The sequence below is a fragment of the Palaemon carinicauda genome, chromosome 19, assembly GCF_036898095.1.
Source record: "Palaemon carinicauda isolate YSFRI2023 chromosome 19, ASM3689809v2, whole genome shotgun sequence".
Taxonomy (NCBI): Eukaryota; Metazoa; Arthropoda; class Malacostraca; order Decapoda; family Palaemonidae; genus Palaemon; species Palaemon carinicauda.
The window spans coordinates 70,804,112-70,827,225 of NC_090743.1; the positions used below are offsets into that span (position 1 = coordinate 70,804,112).

General features: G+C 47.6%; 1 protein-coding gene across 1 annotated transcript in view; it reads left to right on the plus strand.

Annotated features, from left to right (window-relative positions):
- The window catches only part of LOC137658667 (protein IMPACT-B-like), a 61,110-nt gene that overhangs the window by 32,450 nt on the left and 5,546 nt on the right, over positions 1-23,114 (plus strand). Inside the window, exons 4-5 of the mRNA XM_068393612.1 lie at positions 15,168-15,270; positions 16,484-16,632. Coding sequence (XP_068249713.1) covers positions 15,168-15,270; positions 16,484-16,632 — 252 coding nt within the window. The remainder of the gene's footprint in view (positions 1-15,167; positions 15,271-16,483; positions 16,633-23,114) is intronic.

Below are 23,114 nucleotides of genomic sequence, written 5' to 3' on the forward strand. Positions count from 1 at the left end.
CTCGGCTCTGAACAAGTTTGTCAAGCAAACTCCATTCAGTATGGAGACCGCAGACACGGTCATACTTGTAGTGAGACCGTAAGACTTCATGTGTACACTGGATCTGAAGGATGCGTACTTCCAGATCCCAGTCCATCCGTCTTCAAGGAAGTACTTAAGATTCAGCCTAGACAACAAGGTGTACCAGTTCAAGGTGCTGTGTTTCGGTCTCTCCACAGCACCACAGGTTTTCACCTGAGTGTTCACCCTAATATCGTTGTGGGCACATAGTATCGGCATCCGTCTCCTCCGTTATCTGGACGACTGGCTGATCCTAGCAGACTCGGAGTCATCCCTTCTTCAACACCGAGACAAACTTCTGGGACTTTGCCAGGATCCGGGGATCATGGTAAATCTCGAGAAGTCCTCTCTGATTCCCACTCAAAGACTGGTATACCTAGGCATGATTATAGACACCAATCTCCACAAAGCCTTCCCATCAGACGACAGGATAGCAAGGCTGAGGAAAATCGCTAGCCCTTTTCTCAGACGAGAAGAACTTCCAGCCCAATCGTGGTTATGTCTCCTCGGTCACCTCTCATCTTTGGCTCGTCTAGTTCCCAACGGTTGCCTCAGGATGAGATCCCTCCAGTGGCGACTCAAGTCCCGGTGGAATCAAGGTTACGATTCCCCGGACGTCATGATCCCTATGGGACCTGCGGAACGGACAGATCTCCAGTGGTGGGTGACAGACGAGAACCTACGAAGAGGAGTGGATCTTCTCGTCCTTCCCCCGGATTTGATGCTGTTTTCGGATGCCTCAAAGAAAGGGTGGGGGGCCCATGTTCTGCACCACAGGACATCATGCTTGTGGTCAGAATCAGAAAAGTGCCTCCATACAAATCTTCTAGAGATGAAGGCCGTTTTCTTGGCCCTTCAACAGTTCCAACAATACCTGGCGGATCACTTTGTGGTGGTGATGAGCGACAACACCACAGTAGTGGCTTACATCAACAAGCAAGGAGGTACCTTTTCGAAGCAGCTATCCCATCTTGCAGTAGAGATACTGAGATGGACCGAAGTCCACTCGATTCCACTATCGACACGTTTCATTCCGGGCAAGAGGAATGTGCTCGCCGACAATCTGAGCAGAGCGTCTCAGATAGTGAGTACCGAGTGGTCTTTGGATCCTCTAGTAGCCAACAAACTCCTGACTTTGTGGGGTTCACCGACTGTGGATCTGTTCGCGACAGCATTGACTTTCAAGCTTCCGCTATACTGCTCCCCAGTCCCTGATCCCAAGGCGCCCTGGAAAGATGCCTTCCAACAACGGTGGGACAACATCGACGTGTATGCCTTTCCCCTGTTCTGTCTGATGAGGAGGGTGCTCAACAAGACCAGAATTTCGGTCAGTCTTTCAATTACCCTCATAGCTCTGCTATGGCATCACGTGGAATGGTTTCCGGACCTTCTGCAACTCCTAACGGAACTTCCGAGAGAATTCCCTCCGCGACACGATCTACTCAGACAACCTCATGCCATCATCTTCCACAAAGCCGTAGCTTCGCTACGACTTCACGCCTGGAGACTATCCAGCATCTCCTCGCTGAGAGAGGATTTTCGAAACAAGTTGCGATTAGGATGTCTGGACATCTGCGAAAAACATCCGCATCTGTCTACCAGGCAAAGTGGAAAGTCTTCTGTGGTTGGTGTCGTGGAAGGGGTATCTCTCCACTCGATGCCACTATTCCAACAATAGCGGAGTTCCTCGTGTATTTGCGGGAAGAAATGCGCCTTTCAGTCTCGGCGGTGAAAGGCTATTGCTCAGCCTTAAGTCTAGCCTTCACGCTCAAAGGAATGGACATTTCTTCCTCGCTGGAACTTTCCCTACTCATACGAAGTTATGAACTTACCTGCCCTCAGTCAGAAGTGAGACCTCCTCCATGGAACGTTGTTCGAGTTCTCAGGTCTCTTAAGAGACCTCCCTATGAACCATTATGCCAGGCTTCAGATCGCCACCTAACTTGGAAGTCGGTGTTCCTACTAGCTTTGGCATCAGCCAAGCGAGTCAGTGAACCTCATGGTCTCATATAGTGAACCTCATGGTCTCATATGACATTGCCCATTCAAGGGGATGGGGGGAGGTAACGTTCAAATTCGTCCCTGAGTTTATTGCTAAGACTCAGAATCCGGGGGTGGCGGACCCTCGGTTCGACTCCTTACGATTTCGAGTCTTTGTTCTGTAACAGATGACCCAGACCATCTCCTATTGTGCCCAGTAAGGAGTCTGAGGCTATATCTCAAAAGAACGGCTGCAGTCCGTCCTCAGGTGCAAGCATTGTTTGTTAGCACTGGGAGGACTAAGAGGAGGGTCACCAAGAACACCATCTCGGCATGGATTCGTAGGGTGATCCATCTGTCCCTGAATCCAGACCCTCCTCCGTCACGTCGCCCTAGAGCACATGATGTCAGGGGCGTAGCTACGTCCCTGGCCTTCAAGAAGAATTTCTCAGTGACGCAGGTTCTTCAGTCTGGGGTGTGGAAGCGTCAGATGACCTTCACAGCCCACTACCTGCAAGACGTGACCCATAGGATGCTCGATACGTTCTCTATCGGCCCTGTGGTGGCTGCACAACAGCTGGTTTAAAACCTCAGGCTCCTTAGTGGACAAGTAGCAGAAGGTTGAGGGCATTGTTACCCGGTCTTAGTCTGCATGAATGAAAAGGTTTGTCTGGCCCTTATTCTTCTCTTCATCTTCCCCTCTCTTGGGGAAAGCAGCATCCTGGGTTCTCTGCACAGCTGACCTCAAACCACTGCAGGTAAACCATGTTTCCTTGTGTTCCTAGTATTAAGCTAATACTGTCACGTCCCCATACCCTGACGAGGTGGTTTTGGGAGAGTCCTAGCCTAAAGTTTCCATCTAAAGGACTACAGGTCAACTTCCTAGGACGAGTCACACTTTATTATACCTTCACACTCAGCTTCCGTAGGTCGCAGTCCTTGCATAGCAAGGTTGTAGCGAGGTGCTGATACACTCAAATAATGAGTCCCCGGGCAAACCCAAAAGCCAGTACTGGCTGGGACGTTCCACCCTTCCTAATGGGTGAGTCACCCCTATTAAATAGCGTGGTTTGTATGTCAGTTACGGAACAAATGACAAATTCGTCGATAATTTGTATTTTTCCTAACTATACAAACCTTAGCTATTTAATCAAACTTGCCCACCAGCCCTATCCCCTTTGAAGTCCTCCCTCCGAGCAAAGTGAGCTCAAGCACAGGTGTGTGAGAGGGGGGGGGGGGTAGCAAGCTACCCTCCCTACCCCCCGCTAACTAGCGGAGGGGTAGTAAACCCTCGTTAAAATTCTAATGGCTCGTCATTTCAGCTACGCCGAAAGTAATAACCCCTATTAAATAGCTAAGGTTTGTATAGTTAGGAAAAATACAAATTATCTACTAATTTGTCATTGGTTCCAACACGTAGTACTTACCTCGAACTACTTTCTTAGGAGTATCTGGGATCTCCTCCCAACCGACCAGAATTTTGTGTAGTTTACCCTACTCCCGTTTTCTATGCTGGGTAACCATGAGGTGACCCGGGGTCAGAGAGCATGCTTGCTCAGGTCTCGAGCTCCAGTAAGTTTTCTGGTCGCGTTGCGATAACATCTCGACGCTCTCTCCATACCCAGTGCGACCCTTTGTGTCCCCGACCCCCTTTGTGTCTCACGCGGTCCCCACGTGGTCCCATTGTGTTCATTCCATACCCTTTCCTACCCTTTCCCTCTGTGTTCGTCGTGTAGGGGCAGCTTATGTTCTCCTACAGCCACGTGTCCGGAGTGTGAGTCCTGGAACGAGGTGCAGTGGGTGCGCTACGGCACCAAGAAGAAGAAGGTGTCCAAGCGGTCACCTAGGAAGACGAGCCTCTCCTCGCCGCTTGCTTCTCCCGATGCCTCGTCGGATAGAGCTTCTCAGCCACCTTCCCCTACCCAGAGTAGGGGACGAGGTAAGTCAGGTGCGGGAAAGAGGCCCAATGATCTTTCCCAGGAATCTGAGATTTCTGCTAGTGGGGATGTTTGTCGGTCCAGGCAAGTGGGGGGGCCTGAAGGAGGGACGGGAGTGTGTTCGGAGGACGGAGTCCTGGTGCCAGCGGGGCCCGTCTCTTCCGATGATCCTATGGGGGGGGAAAGGCTGCTGCAACCTCTTCCCCCGCTTCATGGTCCTGTATTTCAGGTACGTCTGCAGCCGGGGGAGACGCCGAGAAGGAGGACTCACCATCATTGGATCCCCTCGCATGGGCGCTGCCGAGGACGTCCTTCAGGTCGCCCATGAGACTGGAGGAAGAATTCGAGGCGTGGTTCCTCAGCAAGAAGTTACCTTGCTCTCCCCCAGCGCCTTCAGCAACGCTCCCTCCCGTCTTCCTGGAGCCTTCGTCACCTATGGACCGACACGAGGAACCACCAGCGACTCGGGACGACTCGGACCCTTCGGTGCGGTCCTACAAATCTTCGGGCTCCTCTTTCGAGTCATACTCTTTCTCCTCGGAGGATGAAGCGCCGAGGTACCAGTAGAGGAGGCGAGAGAGGTCCCGCAGAAGGAGGTCCTGTTCCCATTCCAGATCTCGCCACGCCAGGAGGCACGCTAGATCCCCCAGAAGGAGGCACAGAAGAAGCCGTTCCCCTTGGGAGGAATGGGTGCGTGTCGCCATCCCACGCAGCCACCTCCTGGGAACTTCAGCAGTTCCAGGTACCTCTGGCGGGCTTCCAAGGGCTCGTTTTCCTGCTCCGAAGTACTTCCCCTATAACAGGTCCGAACTTCAGAGGGAATCCTCACTTCAGGCTCCGGCAGACAGGCATAAGTCCGCAAAGGTTCCGACTCCATCCGCCCAGCGGAGGGAGTCGCCCCTTCGGTCTGGCAGCCGTGTCCCAGCCTCCAAGACTTTGTCAAGCCGGCCAGAACTTGAAAGACAACCAGTAGCCGCGAGGAAGCCCGCAGCAGCTTGGTCCTCCGTGGGGAGAGACTAGTCCAGGACGGAGGCCTCCGTCCCAGCAGCGATGCTCGTCCTCCATCCAGAACTGCCGAAGTCGTACCACGACATAAGGATGCCGCCACCCCAAGGGGGGCCCCCCTGTCGTAGGTGCACCTGCTCAGGCAGAGGAGCATCTGACGGAAGGCCTAGGAGATAGCGTGGAAGGCTCCGCGGATGAGGCCTCCGTATACAGAAAAGTACTAGCCCTCATCAGACGCCACCACAGGCTAGACGAACCGAAGCTCGCGACGGATGAGGACTGGCTCTCGGGCCTCAGCAGGTTGGTAGGTACCTCCGTGCAGCAGAGGCCCTTACTGGCTGGCTCCCTAGAGCTCCTTCGCCATCCTCGCGGTACGTCTCCTCCAGCAGACCCGATCATCGACGGAAGTCATCGCACCAGGTCTCGGTCGACAGGCATAAGCCCGCGAAGGTTCCGATCTCAACCGTCCAGCGGAGAGAGTCGCCCCTTCGGACTGACCAGCCTTGTCCCGGCATCCGGTTCTTCGATGGCCTGCCCTGAACGAAGGAACCAACCAGCCAGCACGGGGAAGCCCGCAGCTCTATGGATCTCCGCAGGAGCTCCATCCGTCCAGCAGAGGCAGCCGCTGGCTCGACCCGGCAGCATGGCATCCATACCCGGTACTACGACAGCTCCATTCAGGCTTCGTGGTCAACCGCTGGTATGCCAGGGTACTCACCCCACGGATTCCCCGGGAGGAGGTAGACCCATGACGGCTACCTCTGTCCCGGTGGCTCCATCCGTGATGCAGCCAGCCGCCCCATCATCCCGGCCAGCCCCATCCAAGCATCGGAGGCGGCCGCTGACACACCCATGACGGCTACCTCCGTCCCGGCAGCTCCATCCGTGATGGAGCCAGCCGCACCATCGTCCCGGCCAGCCCCATCCAAGCATCGGAGGCGGCCGCTGACATGGCAGTGTACTTACACCCCACGGATTTCCCCGGGAGGGGGTAGACCCATACGGCTACCCCCGTCCCGACGGCTCCATCCGTGACAGAGGCAAAGTGGCTTTCCCCCCTAGCGGGTCGAACAGGGCTCTAGCCGCTCCAGTGCCTGCCTCAGTGGCCGCTGGAGAGGCCCCCCAAATCTTTGCCCAGTGTCTCTTCGGCTCCGTCCGCCCGTCGGATGTAGACGTTGGCACACGTAATCTTTACCTCGCCTTGCCCTCCCATAGAGGAGCTGAGACTCTACAGTTAGACTTCAGACCGTCCTCCTTGGGCTCCAGGAGAGGGCTTTCAGGCCGCGCCTCTCAAAGGAGTTAGGAGGCCGACACCTGAGGGGGGGATTCCTCAAACGATCTTGGCAAGCATGGCGGGACCACGGAGCGGATCCGTGGACCGTAGCAGTACTAAAGGAGGGGTACAGGTTGCCCTTCCTAGACGACCCCCCTCACCTCGGATCCCAGATCAACAGGCGGAGTGGTTAGCACCCAAAGGACCCCTTGAGAGTAGCAGAATTGCAGGAAGAAGTCTCGGCAATGCTGGTGAAAGGGGCAGTAGAACCAGTCAAGAACCCGGGTCCAGGGTTCTACAGCAGGCTCTTCCTGGTGAAGGCGACAGGGGCTGGGGACTGGTCATACACCTCTCAGCCCTCAACAAATTCGTGTGCAAGACCGACTTCAAAATGGACACTACGAAGTCGGTCCTAGCGGCCTTGAAGGAGGAGGACTTCATGAGGTCCATAGACCTCAAAGATGCCTACTTCCAGGTCCCTGTCCATCCCTCCAGCAGGAAGTACCTAAGGGTAAAATGAGATACCCAAACGTTGCAGTTCAAAACTCTCTGCTTTGGGCTGTCAACAGCCCCTTAGATCTTCACGAGGGTCTTCGCAACAGTTTCAGCCTGGGCACACGAACACGGCATCCGCCTGATTCGGTACCTAGACGATTGGTTGTTACTTTCAGCCTCAGAGGAAGTACTAAGGGAGCAAGACGCGAAGCTCCTGCAGTTCTGCAACGTCTTGAGTATCATCATCAACCTGGAGAAGTCCCAGCTGATACCCTTCACCAGGATGACCTACCTAGGGATGGTCCTAGACTCCCGGTGTGCGAGAGCCTTCCCCTCCACGGAGAGACTGGACAACCTAGAACAGATACTCCGCCCTTCCTGTCGGGCCAGCCCAGGAGAGCCAAGGACTGGCAAAGACTGATAGGACTCCCCGCACAAGATAGTCCCGGTGTCCCCAGAGACGAAGGAAGTCCTGGAATGGTGGCACGTCAGAATGAACACCCTCAAGGGAATGCCCTTCGCAGCCGACCCTCCGGAGATGCTCCTGTTCACGGACGCATCCAAGGAGGGCTGGGGTGCCCATCTTCTCGACAAAAAAAAAAAAAAAAAACGGCAAAAGACGAACCTGCACATAAACGTTCTGGAGATGATAGACGTATAAAGGGCATGCCTAGAGTTCGTCCATCTACTCCGGGAAAACGCCGTGGCTCTGATGTGCGACAACACCACGGTGGTGGCCTACGTGAAAAAGCAAGGAGGACTGAAGTCAAAGGAACTGTGCAGTCTCACGGAGTTCCTAGAATGGGCCAAAGTGGAAAAAATCAATATTTCAGCCAGGTTTATCCCCGGGGAAGAGGAACGTCCTGGCCGACGGCCTTAGCAGGATGGGTCAAGTGGCCAAAACCCTCATCCTTAAGTGGGGCTCACCGGTGATAGACCTCTTCGTCACGAGACTAAATGCACAGTTCCCCATGTTTTGTTCTCCTGTGCCAGATCCAGCAGCAGCGTTCGAGGACGCCTTCCAACACCCTTGGGACAACTTCGGCGTTTACGCCTTCCCTCCCTTCGGGATGCTCAGACAGGTCCTCAACAGGGTGAGACAGGCGGCCAACCTGTGGATGACTTTGGTAGCGCCCTGGTGGCCGGAGAGAGAGTGGTTCGCGGATCTAAAGGAACTGGCACGCCTTCCACCTTGGCCACTTCCAGACAGACCAGACCTTCTCCGGCAGCCTCACTTCCAAAGGTTCCATAAAACCCTCGGTCCCTCCGCCTTCATGCGTGGAGGTTATCGAGCGTCTCCTGAGAAAGGAAGGATATTCGTCGAGGATGGCATCGAGGATGTCAGGGTACCTGAGACGTTCGTCAGTCGCGGTGTACCAGGCGAAGTGGGCTACCTTTACTAAGGGGGGCTCCTCGAAGAACATCAGGCTGTTAGGGGCCTCCATTCACGAGATAGCAGACTTCCTGGCCTATCTCAAGGATTTTTGCAGAGGTGGGTTACTTATACACTAGAGAGTTTTTTGACTGACTACTGGAGTCAAAGATCTTAATCACAGTGAGGGAGACTATGCTATTGTATTCCTTTGCTCCTACTTATTCTACAAACATATTGCTTGTGTTCATAGCTTGGTACCATAGTTCCCAATGCTAGGGGAATTGTTATAATGTCTGAGGAGTTAAAGGGTTAAAACTCCTGGCCACAACTGAAAATAATACAATAATTCTCTGGTACATCCATCAGGATGACATGGCTCGAGCCCACATAACGGATTTTGACTTAGGTTAAATCAATTTTTGGGCGAGATAACCATTTCGTCCTGATGGTCCACCTGTTACTTACCATCCCCTCCCAATTCTCAGGGCGATGGCTGCTCCTGGAATAGTTTTACAGGGAACGTGTTAGTTGGGAGTTGTAACAGCTCTCTCGCCTACATATCCAATCCTATCCCATATCCTTCGAAACAAAGTTAACTCTTTTGGGAAGGATAGCTGTGGCTTGTTTTAAACACGTCCCTGGTGTATACACAATATCTCTCGGGATATTCGCTCCAGGGGTTAGAACTCCGTGATATCTCCACGGGTAAACTTCTCTGGTATTTCACTCGCAGAAATATCCCAAGTAGAAAGATGCCATTAAGGAACTTCCATCAAGAGGACATAGCTATCTCGCCCAAAAATAGATTTTTCCTATGTCAAAATCTGTTATTCCAATAGAAATGTTTTTCTGGAATAAAAATTTTCTACTGCACACATTATGGCTACTGCTACACTTCAGTGGAGACTCATGGAAAACAGCTATGAAATCTTTAGAGATTCATGAAATGATTATAAATGATAGTGTGGTAGAAAATGGAGGAAAGTGTCACATCAGCAGAACACCAATACCCCTGAAGGCAACCTAAGGTGGCAAATTCACATGTCATCCTGCCCAAGTCAGCAGCAACTGCCCCCGGGGTGGCAGCAGCCAGGTCTAAGGCAGCAGCTATCCCTAGCAATTATGGCATCCTGAACTAACCTTTCAACACCCCAAGGATGCTGACAATGCAACAGAGGCATTATCCAGTTGACAAGGGGAAAGGGGACTATCCTATAAGGAAACAGTCCACGATCAGGGGGAAAGGCACATGAAATTAAAGGCAGTAAATCTGCCAAAGACCTGGTCATTATCATTAAATCATGAGTAAGGGGGTTAGTCCTTAAAATGTTGAGAGCCTTACAAGATGGCCAGGATGCCATGAATTGTAAATTCAAGGGATATCCTGACAACCAGGCGGGATTCAGTCGACCACCCTAAGGCTGCAGCTAAGGTGGCAGAGGGGAAGCGGAGTTCCTCCCATATACCACTCGCATCCAATGTAGGGACAGAAGGCAATACTTCTGCCAGGATAAACCAACCAGGTAAAGGAGCAATGACTCCATAGCAAGAGGTACATAGCCGAGGATGAGAAACTGCAGTCATAGGCTAAGCAACTACTAAGGGGTCAGAGGATAAACCCAAGGGGTACTAGCTCTCCATCTGGATAGGGTTAGGCCATAGGAAATACTGTGCAGGCAAGCCTAGCCTACATAGAAGATGAGGGGAACTGTAGTTCCCAAAAAAGTAAAGGGTTAAAGCCTAACTAGGAAGGGGAAGGGGCATCTAGACCACCCAAGAGTGGTCTCTAAGGTGGCATAGAAAATTAATCGAGGGAAGGAATTGAAATTCAGTTACCAGGGCCAGACTAGATAGCCCACAATCTATTCTGTCCACCTATATAGCAATGAAGGACACTGCCATTGCCAGGGAACTGGACTGGGAGGGGAACAAAGTTCCACAGCAAGTAGATGCACCAGCAGGCACCATGAGGAGGGGTGAAGGGAGAGAGACTCAGAGATTGATGAAGCGGCAGGACAGGAAGGGCTAACTGCAGCATTAGAACTAATATGGGGTTCTAAGGGGTCTGCAGTAAGAAGGCACAGAGAATGAGTCCTCACAACCAGCCGCTAGCCTACCAAAAATTAAGAAGTGAAGCCTAGCAATGGGTAAGGCACACTAAAGAGAAGTCTACCTGTCAGTATTAGAACAAAGTTAGTGTTTTCTAAAGGATGGACAAGAAGTAGACACAGGGAATAAGTTCCCATAACCCGTGCCACCTGGCCAAAGACACAGACTTAGTGGATGAGTGAAAATCAGTCACCCTAGGACAACTGTAAAGCACTATCCAATGCTCCCAGAAGGACCTTCAGGACTGGAGCTCCCCACTATGACACATCAATAGCATGGGACGATGGGCAGTCTCATGAAACCCGTAAGATTAAGTGAAAGGTGATGGTACACAAATACTGTGCATATTTACCAGTCATGGCAGACGGTCAGGGTAGAGTTTGCCTAAGTCAAGGCTGATGAAATATGCACAAGCAGACAATAGTAAATGGGGGGGTAACCCATAATCATACCACAAGTGTAAAAGAACAAATTAAAGCACATTCTTACAATACCATGAGAAAATAATGATGCATTTCTGAGCGATTTTGATACGTGTCGCCGGCGGCAACCATGAAACAGCCGCGGACAACAAAAAGCATGCACATTGTAAAAATAATGGGGTGGAGACGCAAAATTTTCTAACATAAAAGGAAGTGGTACTCAACTTAGTCGATGAGGAAGAAGCGGAAGCATCCATGATCTTAAAATCACTCAAAAAAGCTATGAAAAATCTCAGAAAACTGCAAGCAACAATCAAGATGGCGCTGCCCGAAGGAATGGTGATCCTGGAAACGTGTTTTTAGTAGCACACTTGGATCGAAAGTTTTTATGGCTTTCTCGCCCATGTATCCAATTCTATCCCATATCCTTCGAAACCAGGTTAACTCTATTTGCGGAAGGATAGCCGTGGCTTATTTTAAACACGTTCCTGTTGAAAACACGATATCTCTCCGGATATTTGCTCTAGGCGATAGAACCTTGTGATACATCTTGGGTAAAATTCTCTGGTATATCACTCACAGAAATATCCCAAGTACTGTAGAAAGTGGCCTCTAAGCCAGAAGTTAAGTGATTACTCAGCCCAAGTGTGTGAGTGAGTTGGGTAGCAAACTACACCCCCCTTCGCTAACCAGCGGCTGGATGGTTAACTTTCGCTAAAAGTCTTAGAGCGGCTGGATGGTTAACTTTCGCTAAAAGTCTTACGGCCCGTCTTTCAGCGAGTGTTATCCCCTATAAATATCGTTGGTTTATATTAGTGATGGAACAATTGGGCTTTTGTTGGCTGTAATGATATAATTTACACTGACATACAGGTTATTGGCAGTCTTTTTGCCTAAGTTACGAGTATCTTGCTGGTCTAAGTCTTTTTGCCTAAGTTATGAGTATCTCGCTAGTCTTGGTGACCGACATTTAACAAAAGTACTGTGTCTTGGCAAATATGGGAAGGTAATGATGATATAGTTGAATATTTTTTTTTTATCAGCATATTGTATGAGGCTCTGAAACTAATAATTCCAAATAAATAGGTTATAATTTAATGGTATGTATGGAAATAATTGAGTTTAGGGTTTAAATCATATATCTGGATGTAAATTAAGGGGGCCGGCCAGCTAATGCCATTTTTTAAGGACAGGACTTTGACATTCATACCACTTAATAAGGTGACCTAGGACAGCTCCAAAATGCATAGAATTTTTTACTCTTGACCTTCAGTTTTCTGACACCAGGGTGATTTATCCTGAAAATTAGTGTTTTTCAAATTCTATCTCCTTCCTTGATACTTAATATTAAGACCTGGGATTACTAATCTATATAGACCTGAGGTAGACCTCCAATCAAATAGAGAGTTTTTATTATAAAAGAAATTTTTCGCTAGATGTGAACTTTTTAATATGGTAAAAAAATAAACCCTATAAATGAGGGAAAAAAGTATGAAAAAAATACACCTACATACATATACCGAGGCACTTCCCCCAATTTTGGGTGGTAGCCGACATCAAACAAATGAAACCAAAAAGGGGACCTCTCCCAGCCTGACAAGGGATTCAACCGAGTTCGGCTGATACTGCTAGGGTGCCACAGCCACCCCTCCCCCGTTATCCACCACAGTTGAAGCTTCATACTGCTGAATCCCCTACTGCTGCTATGTCCGCGGTCATCATGGCACCGGAGGAAGCAGCAGGGCCTACTGGAACTGCGTCACAATCGCTCGCCATTCATTCCTATTTCTAGCACGCTCTCTTGCCTCTCTCACATCTATCCTCCTATCACCCAGATCTTTCTTCACTCCATCCATCCACCCAAACCTTGGCCTTCCTCTTGTACTTCTCCCATCATCTCTTGTATTCATCACCTACTTTAGCAGAGAGCCATTTTCTATTCTCTCAACATGGCCAAACCACCTCAACACATTCATATCCACTCTGGCTGCTAACTCATTTCTTACACCCGTTCTCACCCTCACTACTTCGTTCCTAACCCTATCTACTTGAGATTCACCAACCATACTCCTTAGACACTTCATCTCAAACACATTTAATTTCTATCTCTCCGTCACTTTCGTTCCCCACAACTCCGATCCATACATCACAGTTGGTACAATCACTTTCTCATACAGAACTCTATATTCATGCCCAACCCTCTATTTTTTACTACTCCCTTTACTGCCCCCAACACTTTGCATCCTTCATTCAATCTCTGACGTACATCTGCGTCCACTCCACCATTTGCTGCAACAACAGACCTCGAGTACTTAAACTGATCCACCTCCTCAAGTAACTCTCCATTCAACATGACATTCAACCTTGCACCACCTTCCCTTCTCGCACATCACATAACCTTACTCTTATCCACATTACCTCAACTTCCTTCTCTCACACACCCTTCCAAATTCTGTCACTAATCGGCCAAGCTTCTCTTCTGCGTCTGCAACCAGTACAGTATCATCCACAAACAGCAACTGATTTACCTCCCATTCATGGTCATTCTCATCTACCAGTTTCAATCCTCGTCCAAGCACTCGAGCATTCACCTCTCTCACCACTCCATCAACATACAAGTTAAACAACCACGGTGACATCACACATCCCTGTCTCAGCTCCACTCTCACTGGAAACCAATTGCTCACTTCATTTCCTATCCTAACACATGCTCTACTACCTTTGTGGAAACTTTTCACTGCTCGCAACCACCTTCCACCAACTCCATATAACCTCATCACATTCCACATTGCTTTCCTATCAACTCTATCATACGCTTTCTCCAGATCCATAAACGCAACATACACCTCCTTACCTTTGGCTAAATATTTCTTGCATATCTGGCTAACTAAAAAAATCTGATTCATACAACCCCTACCTCTTCTAAAACCACCCTGTACTCTAAGATTGCATTCTCTGTTTTATCCTTAATCCTATTAATCAGTACTCTACCGTACACTTTCCGTCTACGCTCAACAAACTAATACCCCTTGAATTACAACACTCATGCACATCTCCCTTACCCTTATATAGTGGTACAATACACGCACAAACCCAATCTACTGGTACCATTGACAACACAAAACACATATTAAACAATCTCACCAACCATTCAAGTACAGTCACACCCCCTTCCTTCAACATCTCAGCTTTCACACCATCCATACCAGATGCTATTCCTACTCTCGTTTCATCTAGTGCTCTCCTCACTTCCTCTCTTGTAATCTCTCTCTCATTCTCATCTCCCATCACCGGCACCTCAACACCTGCAACAGCAAGTATATCTGCCTCCCTATTATCCACAACATTCAGTAAACTTTCAAAATATTCCGCCCACCTTTTCCTTGCCTCCTCTCCTTTTAACAACCTTCCATTTCCATCTTTCACAGTCTCTTCAATTCTTGAACCAGCCTTAATGGAAAAAAAGGGTCAATTTGATTGTTTTATAATGTCTTTCCAAGTTATATACCAAATTTCAATGCTATATCTTTAAAACTAAGGGAGAGGACTGACTTTAAAGGTCACTAAGTAGTTTTGAGATACAGGCATTCAAAGTTTTTCCTTGTATTTTTATAAAGACAATATTAATAAATCATGATTATTATGAATTTTGTTACCTTTTTGGATATTAATAAACCAAAACAGTAGTTTTGAGATGCAGGCCTTCAAAGTTTTTCCTTGTATTTTTATAAAGACAATATAAATAAATCATGATTATTATGTATTTTATGTTACCTTTTTGAATATTAATAAACCAGAACAATGTTGTTTATCATAATTAATTATAAATGAAGAACCCTTTGCTCAATATCTTGCTTTAGGCTCCTGTGTCAGGCGAGACAGTCGCTCCTTCATCCACAACACACTCCCTCTCTCTCCTTCACTAACCCCGCTACTATTTCTTATATTAACCACTTCTGAACTCTTAATAGAGCCAATTTTCTTCTTCCTTATGTTAGCAAGATGTTGAAATTGTCTTTTCCTCTTTAGCATGATGAAATTTTTGCCAAAACCAAGAAAAACAGACGTAAAGCGAGCAAATGTCAGAGGTCAAACTCAAATGTGTACCCTCTCTGAGGTTTGTGCTAGTACTGAAGGGTGTAAACGTCACTTCCTGCCTTGTTACTCATGGAATCTATACAGATGCCATTGTTCACAATTTGTTTTAGATGAAAATGTAATAAGTATAAAACTTGACGATAATAGAAGAAATACTGCATTTTCTTGTAGGGATGAATGTTTTTTGCTCAATGAGTTACTTTTACAGAGAGAGGAATTTTGACAAAGTTTTCCATAAACACAATCTCCATTGCTATACAAAGCTCAGTGAAAATTTTTTTTGGATTTTTTGTTTTTCGTCATATACAGTAACCTCATATATTGTATAGTATTGGCATACCGGCTGGACCCCTTAAATCTTATCAGGTAGAAAAGCTTATAAGATTTTTATAGATTAGTAAATTTACTTCTAGTGAAAATGCTGGCGAGAGCATAGTCTATGAATGGGTTGAGAGAATACGGCAGTTCATGGCAGATGAAGGGGAAACTGCAAAGCAAGAAGCTAAGGAAGAAGAGGTGAGGTGAAATTTAAATTGTGTGAGTAATGATTTTAAAATTTAGGTAGTGCAAAAGTACTATTTGTTGTTAATTTTTAGTTTAGGATTTTTTAATTCATATTTCCAAAATGCTCACAGATACTGTTATTGGCGTAGTTTGGAGGTTCTAGTAGTACATAACAGATACATACAAGATGTTATTTATAGTTTAAAAATTGCAAATTTGGAACCATTTGGTGTAGTCCTTGCATGCTGATGAAAAATAATTTTTCAAAGATAATTATGCGAGTGGCTCCTAACAAAAAAAATTTTTCTCAAGCAATATTTGTATGAAAAGCACTGGAGTTTATTGATTGTGTATTGTGACTTCTATGAAAATGATTTTAAATTATATTAGCTATGGAAATGGCATTTTACTTTAAAAGATTTGGACTTTTAATGTCCTTCATGTCATGGTACTAATGAGTGTCCTGGTTATGTTACCAATAATTGTTCGGTAATAAGATACACATGCCAGTCTCTTACTCCCAATTCATGCTCTTTACTCCTGATTCAATACCCCTCAATTATTTCTCTGAACACATCGATATCCCTTAGTCTAAACACTTTGATACCCCACAATTGTTGCTTTAAACACTTTGATACCCTTCAGTTGTTGCTCTAAACACTTTGATACCCCTCAGTCATGGCTCTAAGCACTTGGATACCCCACAATCATTACTCTAAGCACTATCAAATCTAGAAGCTAAAGATTTGACCTTGTGTAGCATTAATGCTTTTGCATTTTTAAACTTTTTCTCAAGTGCAGAGTATCATTGAATTCATGAGATGAAATGTTTTGGGCAAATCTTGAGAATAATTGGTTACCTTCTCGTTTCCACCAGGTGTTATCCATAACACCTGTGTTTATTGTTAGCATTGAATCATGTATTAAAAACAAAACCAATAAGCCCTGTAATAATTCCTGATTGGCATACTTTGTAAAATAATTTATGAAAACATAATCAGATCATAAACTCTATGCTGCTGTCTAGACCTCTTATGTTGTTACCATCATTATTAACTTTGTACAGACACCTAGCATCATCAGTTTCTGGTCTGTACTGTATTATTATTATTATTATTATTATTATTATTATTATTATTATTATTACAGTACAGATAACTGGTGTTATCAATTTCTTTCCTTTACTGGATTATTTTTGGGACCAAAGTTCTGAATTTTTTGACAGATTAACTCAATGTTGAAGGTTACTGTTTTAGAAGACAAGTTGGAAGAAGACATTCCATGTCCAGAAATATACTCTGGTGATATAATCTCAGACCGCAGAAGCCATTTTCAACCTCACCTGGCAAATGTTCAATCCCAGGCTGAAATAAGGTAATTATTATATTTCATGTGTTGCATAGATTTTCTTCTGAAATAATACAAGTGGGTCTTCGTAATGAGGTTTTGAAACCACTTTTACCATAACATAATTTTCAAGTGAAATTTACTTTAAAGGGGTTAAGAAAGTAGTGTATCCTGGTAAACTATATAATTTCAGTTTATGATATATTGAAGAAAAATTAATAGTAGAAAGGTGAAACATATCTAGACAACAATTCAGTAATTTTCAAACATATGCATGTGTATAATGCATTTTTTTAAAAATAATTTAGTGTACGTATTCAATACTAAGATATTGCTTGATTGTGTTGGTGTACTATACAGTGAAATGAATGGTGAAATTTAAAAAGATTTATTTCATCCACAATCCTCTCTAGTTAACCACAGTTTCTAGGGAAATCAGCAGGTAATCAGTTTTATTTTGAAGGTGTAAAGACCCTTGGAACATTCTAAATGTCATTTTACTTATTTGTTTGAAATCTGTTTTCATGTACTTCCCCAAAACTAACGTGACTAGCACGTTAAAAACCTAAGTTAGTCATAATAGCTTCTTTAAGAATCCTGTTTGTGTTAAAAGCGAAACTTATTCTTCATGGCATTCTTGAAGTAAACTCATTTTCTCATTCATTGTGATCTTAGGTGGTTTTAAAAAGATGTCAAAGACATTATAAGGGAAACTGCATCTTATAAATTAGAGGAAAAGCATGAAAGAAATAGAAAGGAGGGCAGGATATTATATGAATAATAAAGCTCAAAGAATTCAATGTATGAATTAAGAGTATGTAAAACAAAATTTTTTTCCCCTTTACCTCACAGTTTCATCTATGATGTAAATTTGTTTTATACTGTACTCTATGTGTCTTGGTAGTCATCACCCTTTTTATCTTAGATGCAAAGGCCTTTATGACAGCTGTGTATTCTTAATTAGCAAACAGCTCATGGAAAAAAATAAAATGATACAAAAGAAATGGAATTACAGTAGATTATTTCTGAAGGAAGCAAGGTGACAGAGTTTAGGGAGAAGAAAAACAATGTGGGTCTGTCAACACCTTGTGATCAATGGAGAGAAAATCACTAAATTAGTTAGTGCTCTATTATAAATATAGTCATTTGGCTTTATGGGCCTTGAGATCCTGTAAAGTGATTGTGAACCCATGTTTTGTCAAATGCCATTGTTACTTTTACGTTTTCTGGTTGAGAGTTGCAAAATTTTTTTTCAATGAAGTGTACATACATGTTACCTGAGGTTACTTCCCAACTGGCTTGAGCAAACAAAGGAGAATCATCTATACTGTATGTAGTGCTTTTTATGTATAATCTTGTAATTTTTCAATGATATATGACTCGACTCTAGTTCAAGTTAAAAGATGAAAAAGCTTGCCCTTTATATTAAAGTGCTTTAACATATATGAGCTGTATTACTCAATGGAATTACACACATATATAGGGTTTTCATGTTGTGTATTAACAAGAAAGTTGGCCCAGTTGGCTGTGGCATCTCTTGTCCCAACTCCTTTAACCCCACTCACTATTTGTATTCTAATCTTGAAATTAATGAAAGTTTCAAACTCCAACTTTATTGGTCCTAATTATATTTAAAGTTTAGAAGTAAAATTATCCCTAATCGTAATTACTATTCTTATTAAAAATCACAAATTTTAAGTAATTTGTATTTTTCCTAACAGTACTTACCTCGAACTACTTTCTTAGGAGTATCTGGGATCTCCTAACCGATCAGAATTTTGTGTAGTTTACCCTACTCCCGTTTTCTATGTGGGGTAACCTCTGGCGGAGTGGTACGCGCCATGAGTCGACCCGGGGTCAGAGAGCATGCTTGCTCAGGTCTCGAGCTCCAGTAAGTTTTGGCAGATAGGTTTCTATGAAGTCCTGTAAGGCACTCTGGGCACGATGGGCGGGCCATAACCCGAAAGTAGTTCGAGGTAAGTACTGTTAGGAAAAATACAAATTACTTAAAATTTGTGATTTGTTCCAACACGGAGTACTTACCTCGAACTACTTTCTTAGGAGACTTATACTTTAGTAGGTGGGAGTGGCCTTCCGAACCTAGAGACCGATTACGAAGGGAAAAAAGGAACCTAGAAAGGAGGCTACGTTCTGCTGACCCAAAAATAGAAACGAGAAATTAGGGAAAAACTACGCAAAAAACTATCTTAGGGTCTAAGTACCTCACCCTTGTAAAAATCCTCGGAGACGTATTCATTCACTGACAGTGTATCCCATGGAAGGTGAAGGACTCAATGGTCATGTACCCCGGAGCTACACCTTAAATCTTTTGGAGCGCAGAAATGACAGGACCAAGAGAGAACCCGTCCAAGGATTTCTCGAACCTTCCTTTAGGTAGTGAGCTGTAAAGGTGGACTGCCTTGACCATGTGCCTGCTCTCAGGGTCTGGTCCACTGCCATGTTCCTCACGAAGGCCAACGAAGTACTCAGGCTGCCAATGTCATGGGGTCTAGGCTTTCCCGGAAGAGAGACCCCCGAACTGTCGTAGGTTCTCATGATTACCTGCCGCAGCCAGAAGGAGATCATATTCTTAGAGACTGGCTTCTTCACTAGTCCTGAGGAGACGAACAGACTCTTGGTCTTGGGGCGAAGTCTGGCCGTTCTCTCTATGTACTTATGTACAGCTCTGACTGGGCACAGTAGCAAGTCCCGGGATTGCTGGCACTGAGAACCCTTCAAACCTAGGGTCCCATACAGCTGGGTTCTGAGTCTTGGCTACGAAGGTAGGCAAGAACCTGAAAGTAGCTTCTCGCCACCCCTTCGAGTGTGAGACTTCGTAAGACAGCCCATAAATCTCCCTTACTCTTTTTACCGACGCAAGGGCTAACAGGAAGACCGTCTTGAGGGTGAGCTCCTTGCAATCCTGTGGCCGATGCATCGAAGGGCCTCAGGTTCTGAACCGCATACCACTTCACAAATGTGGCCCACTCGGCCTGGTAAACCCTGACCGAGGATTTCCTAAGATAACCGGACATCTTCAAGGCTGTCCTCTTCGAGTATCCTTCCTTCCTTAGTAGACGCCCGATAACCTCCACGCATGTAGCTGAAGGCACTGGGGGTTTTCGTGAAACCCTTTGGAAGTGGGGCTGGTGTGGCCGATCTTCTCTTACCGGCAGAGGCCACAGAGGAAGGATAGCCAGGTCTTGTAGGTCCGTGAACCATTCTCTCTCCGGCCACCAGAGCACTACCAAAATCAACCTTGTATCTCTTGGCTGCCTGATCCAGTTGAGAACCTGCCTGAGAATCCTGAAGGGAGGAAAGGCATATACGTCGAATCCGTCCCACGAGCGTTGGGAGTCGTATTCGAACTCTGCTGCTGGGTCTGGCACCGGGGAACAGAACACGGGGTACTGTTCCTTGAGCCCCGTGGCGAAAAGGTCTATCACCGGTGAGCTCCACCTCTGAAGGACCTTCTGGGCTATCTGTGGGTGTAGGGACCACTCCGACCGCACTACTTGCCCTGTCCTGCCGAGGCTGTGGGCTAGAACATTCCTTTTCCCTGAATGAACCTGGCTGTGAGGCTGATGTGTTCCTTTTCGGCCCATTCCAGTATTTGAGACGTGAGGTTGCACAACCCCCTTGATCTCACCTCCTTTCTTCTTTATGTATGCCACCACGGTGGCGTTGTCGCACCCGAGTGCTACCGTGTTTCCACGGAGACGATGGGCGAACCTTGTGAGGGCTTTTTGCCCTGCTAGTAGCTCGAGCATGTTTATGTGAAGGTTCTTCTCCGGGGACCACTTCCTCTCTGCTGTTTCCCCGAGCAGATGGGCTACCCCCCCCCCTCCTCCTTTGATACGTCAGTGAAGAGCAACATCTCTGGAGGAACGGACGTGAATGGTAACCCCTCAAGGGTGTTCGCCCTGTCGGATCACCAGAGGAACATGTTCCTGGAGTCTGGGGCTCCTGGTGGCCAAAGGTCCTTCAGTTTCCATTGGACTGGTCTTAGCTTGAGTCTCCCCTGAGGAACCAACTTCTCCCATGAGACCAGGTGGCCCACGAGCCTCTGCCAGTCTTTGGCTCTCATTAGTGCACCTGTCAGGAATGGTCGAATAACTTGATCCAGGTTGCTCAGCCTCTCTTGAGAGGGGAATGCCCTCCTAATTGGGAGTCCAGGACGATCCCTAGGTATGTTATCCTGGTGGTGGGGTCTAACTGGGACTTTCCCAAGTTGATGGTGATCCCTAGTTTCCTGCAGAACTGCAATAGCTTCGCTCCTTGCTCCTTTAAGACTGTCTCTGAGGCTGAAAGCAGCAACCAGTCGTCTAGGTACTGGATCAGCCTGATGCCTTGCTTGTGGGCCCAGGCTGATACTACAGTGACCACCCTCGTGAACTCCTGAGGGGCCATTGATAGTCCAAAGCAGAGTCCTGAACTGCAGAGACTGGAATCCCCACTTCACCCTGAGGAACTTCCTGCTGGAGGGATGCACGGGGACCTGAAAAGGTCGTCCTTGATGATCCAGGGACATCATGAAAACCCCTTCCCTCAAGGTTGCTAGCACTCCTTGAGCCGGCGTATTTTGCCTAAAGGAGGACTGGGCTGGGGCACTGCTCCTGCGGGAGGACCGTGGGGATGCTGCCAGGAAGTGGTGCCGTAGGTGGCTTGGCCACGTCCGCTGATGGTCTCCTATGGGGAGGACGTCTTGCCACTGACAGCCTAGGCTCCCGAGTACTTAATTTTGCCCACTCTCTCCATAGTTTCCGCTACTGCCTGCAGGGGGAACACCGTCTTACCTCACACCGGCGCATTCCTCCGAAACTTTGTTCCCTGTTCGGGAAGTCTACAGGAGATCCTGAAAGGACCTTGTCCCTCCTTCTTAACATCCAGTTTGCTGACTGGGTCAGGGACTGGAAGGTAAGGGACTTCATCGCCTTCCCTTCCGAGCGAATGAGTTCTTGTAGAAGGGCCTGATTCCCTGGTACTGACAGGTTGAGAGATAGCTGGAACCCTTCCAGGGTGCACGCCCACTAGTCCAGCCAGGAGGTCACATTGACTATGTCTCGTGAGGTGTCTTCCATCATGGAGGCCACTGCTTGAGAGAAAACCACTGGTGCAGTGAGGGATGTGTCATCTGCACCGCCCTGGTTTAACGTTGCAAAGGCTTCTTCCAACGAGCGGGGACCTGTATGAAGCCTGTCTGGAACATGGAATTTCTTCTGAGTCTTCAGTCCCGGCAGGAGCCTGAAGGACCCTTGGGCTCTTCGGGAGTCTAATGTCCCCTCATCGTAATTATCGACGAGCTCCATGCCTAGTGCCACGTCCCTCGCTAGGGCCAAGGATGGTTTCCGCTGGCCGGGGTTCTCCACCATCCTCCCCAAACCTGAAAGCCAATCCTGTCCTGATGACAGCTTAGGCTCGTCTAATCTGTGGTGGTGACGAGTCAGAGCCAGGACTTGTCTATAGGAGGATATTTCGCCGGGGGAATACTCGGCTTTGTCTAACAAGCCCTCTATCACTTGATCCTCCTTTTTGGCTGCATCCTCGAGCATGGATGGATCCGTGGGGGGTGGCTGTATCCCTCACTTCTGGCTGGTCCGATAGAGCGGCTTTCTCCATCACGGATGGAGCCGCTGGGACGGAGGTAGCCGTCACGGGTCTACCCCCTCCCAGGGAAATCCATGGGGTATAAGTAGCCTGATATGCCAGCGGCTGCCTCCGATGCTTAGCTGGGGCTGACGTGGCAACGGGTATGGATGCCATGCTGCCGGTCCGAGCCAGCGGCTGCCTCCGCTGGACGGATGGAGCCAGTGACTTGCCGGGCAAGGCAAGGTAAAGATTACGTGTGCCAACGTCTACATCCGACAGGTGGACGGAGCCTCTCCAGCGGCCACAGAGGCAGGCACTGGAGCGGCAAGAGCCCTGTTCGACCCGCTAGGGGGGGAAAGCCACTTTGCCTCCATCACGGATGGAGCTGTCATGGGTCTACCCCTTCCCGGGGAAATCCGTGGGGTGTAAGTATCCTGCTATGTCAATGGCCGCCTCCGATGCTTGGATGGGGCTGGCTGGGACGATGGTGCGGCTGGCTCCATCACGGATGGATTCGCCGGGATGGAGGTAGCCGTCATGGGTGTGTCAGCGGCCGCCTCCGATGCTTGGATAGGGTGGCCGGGACGGAGGTAGCCGTCATGGGTCTACCCCCTCCCGGGGAATCCGTGGGGTGTGAGTACCCTGGTATACCAGCGGTTGACCACGTAGCTTGAATGGAGCTGTCGTGGTACCGGGTAGGGATACCATGCTGCCGGGTCGAGCCAGCAGCTGCCTCCGCTGGACGGATGGAGCTCCTGCGGAGATCCATGGAGCTGCCGGCTTCCCCGTGTGGGCTGGTTGGTTCCTTCGTTCAGGGCGGGCCATTGAAGAACCGGAGGCCGGGACAAGGCTGCCAGTCCGAAGGGGCGACTCTCTGCTAGGCGGATGAAGTCGGAACCTTCGCGGGCTTATGCCTGTCG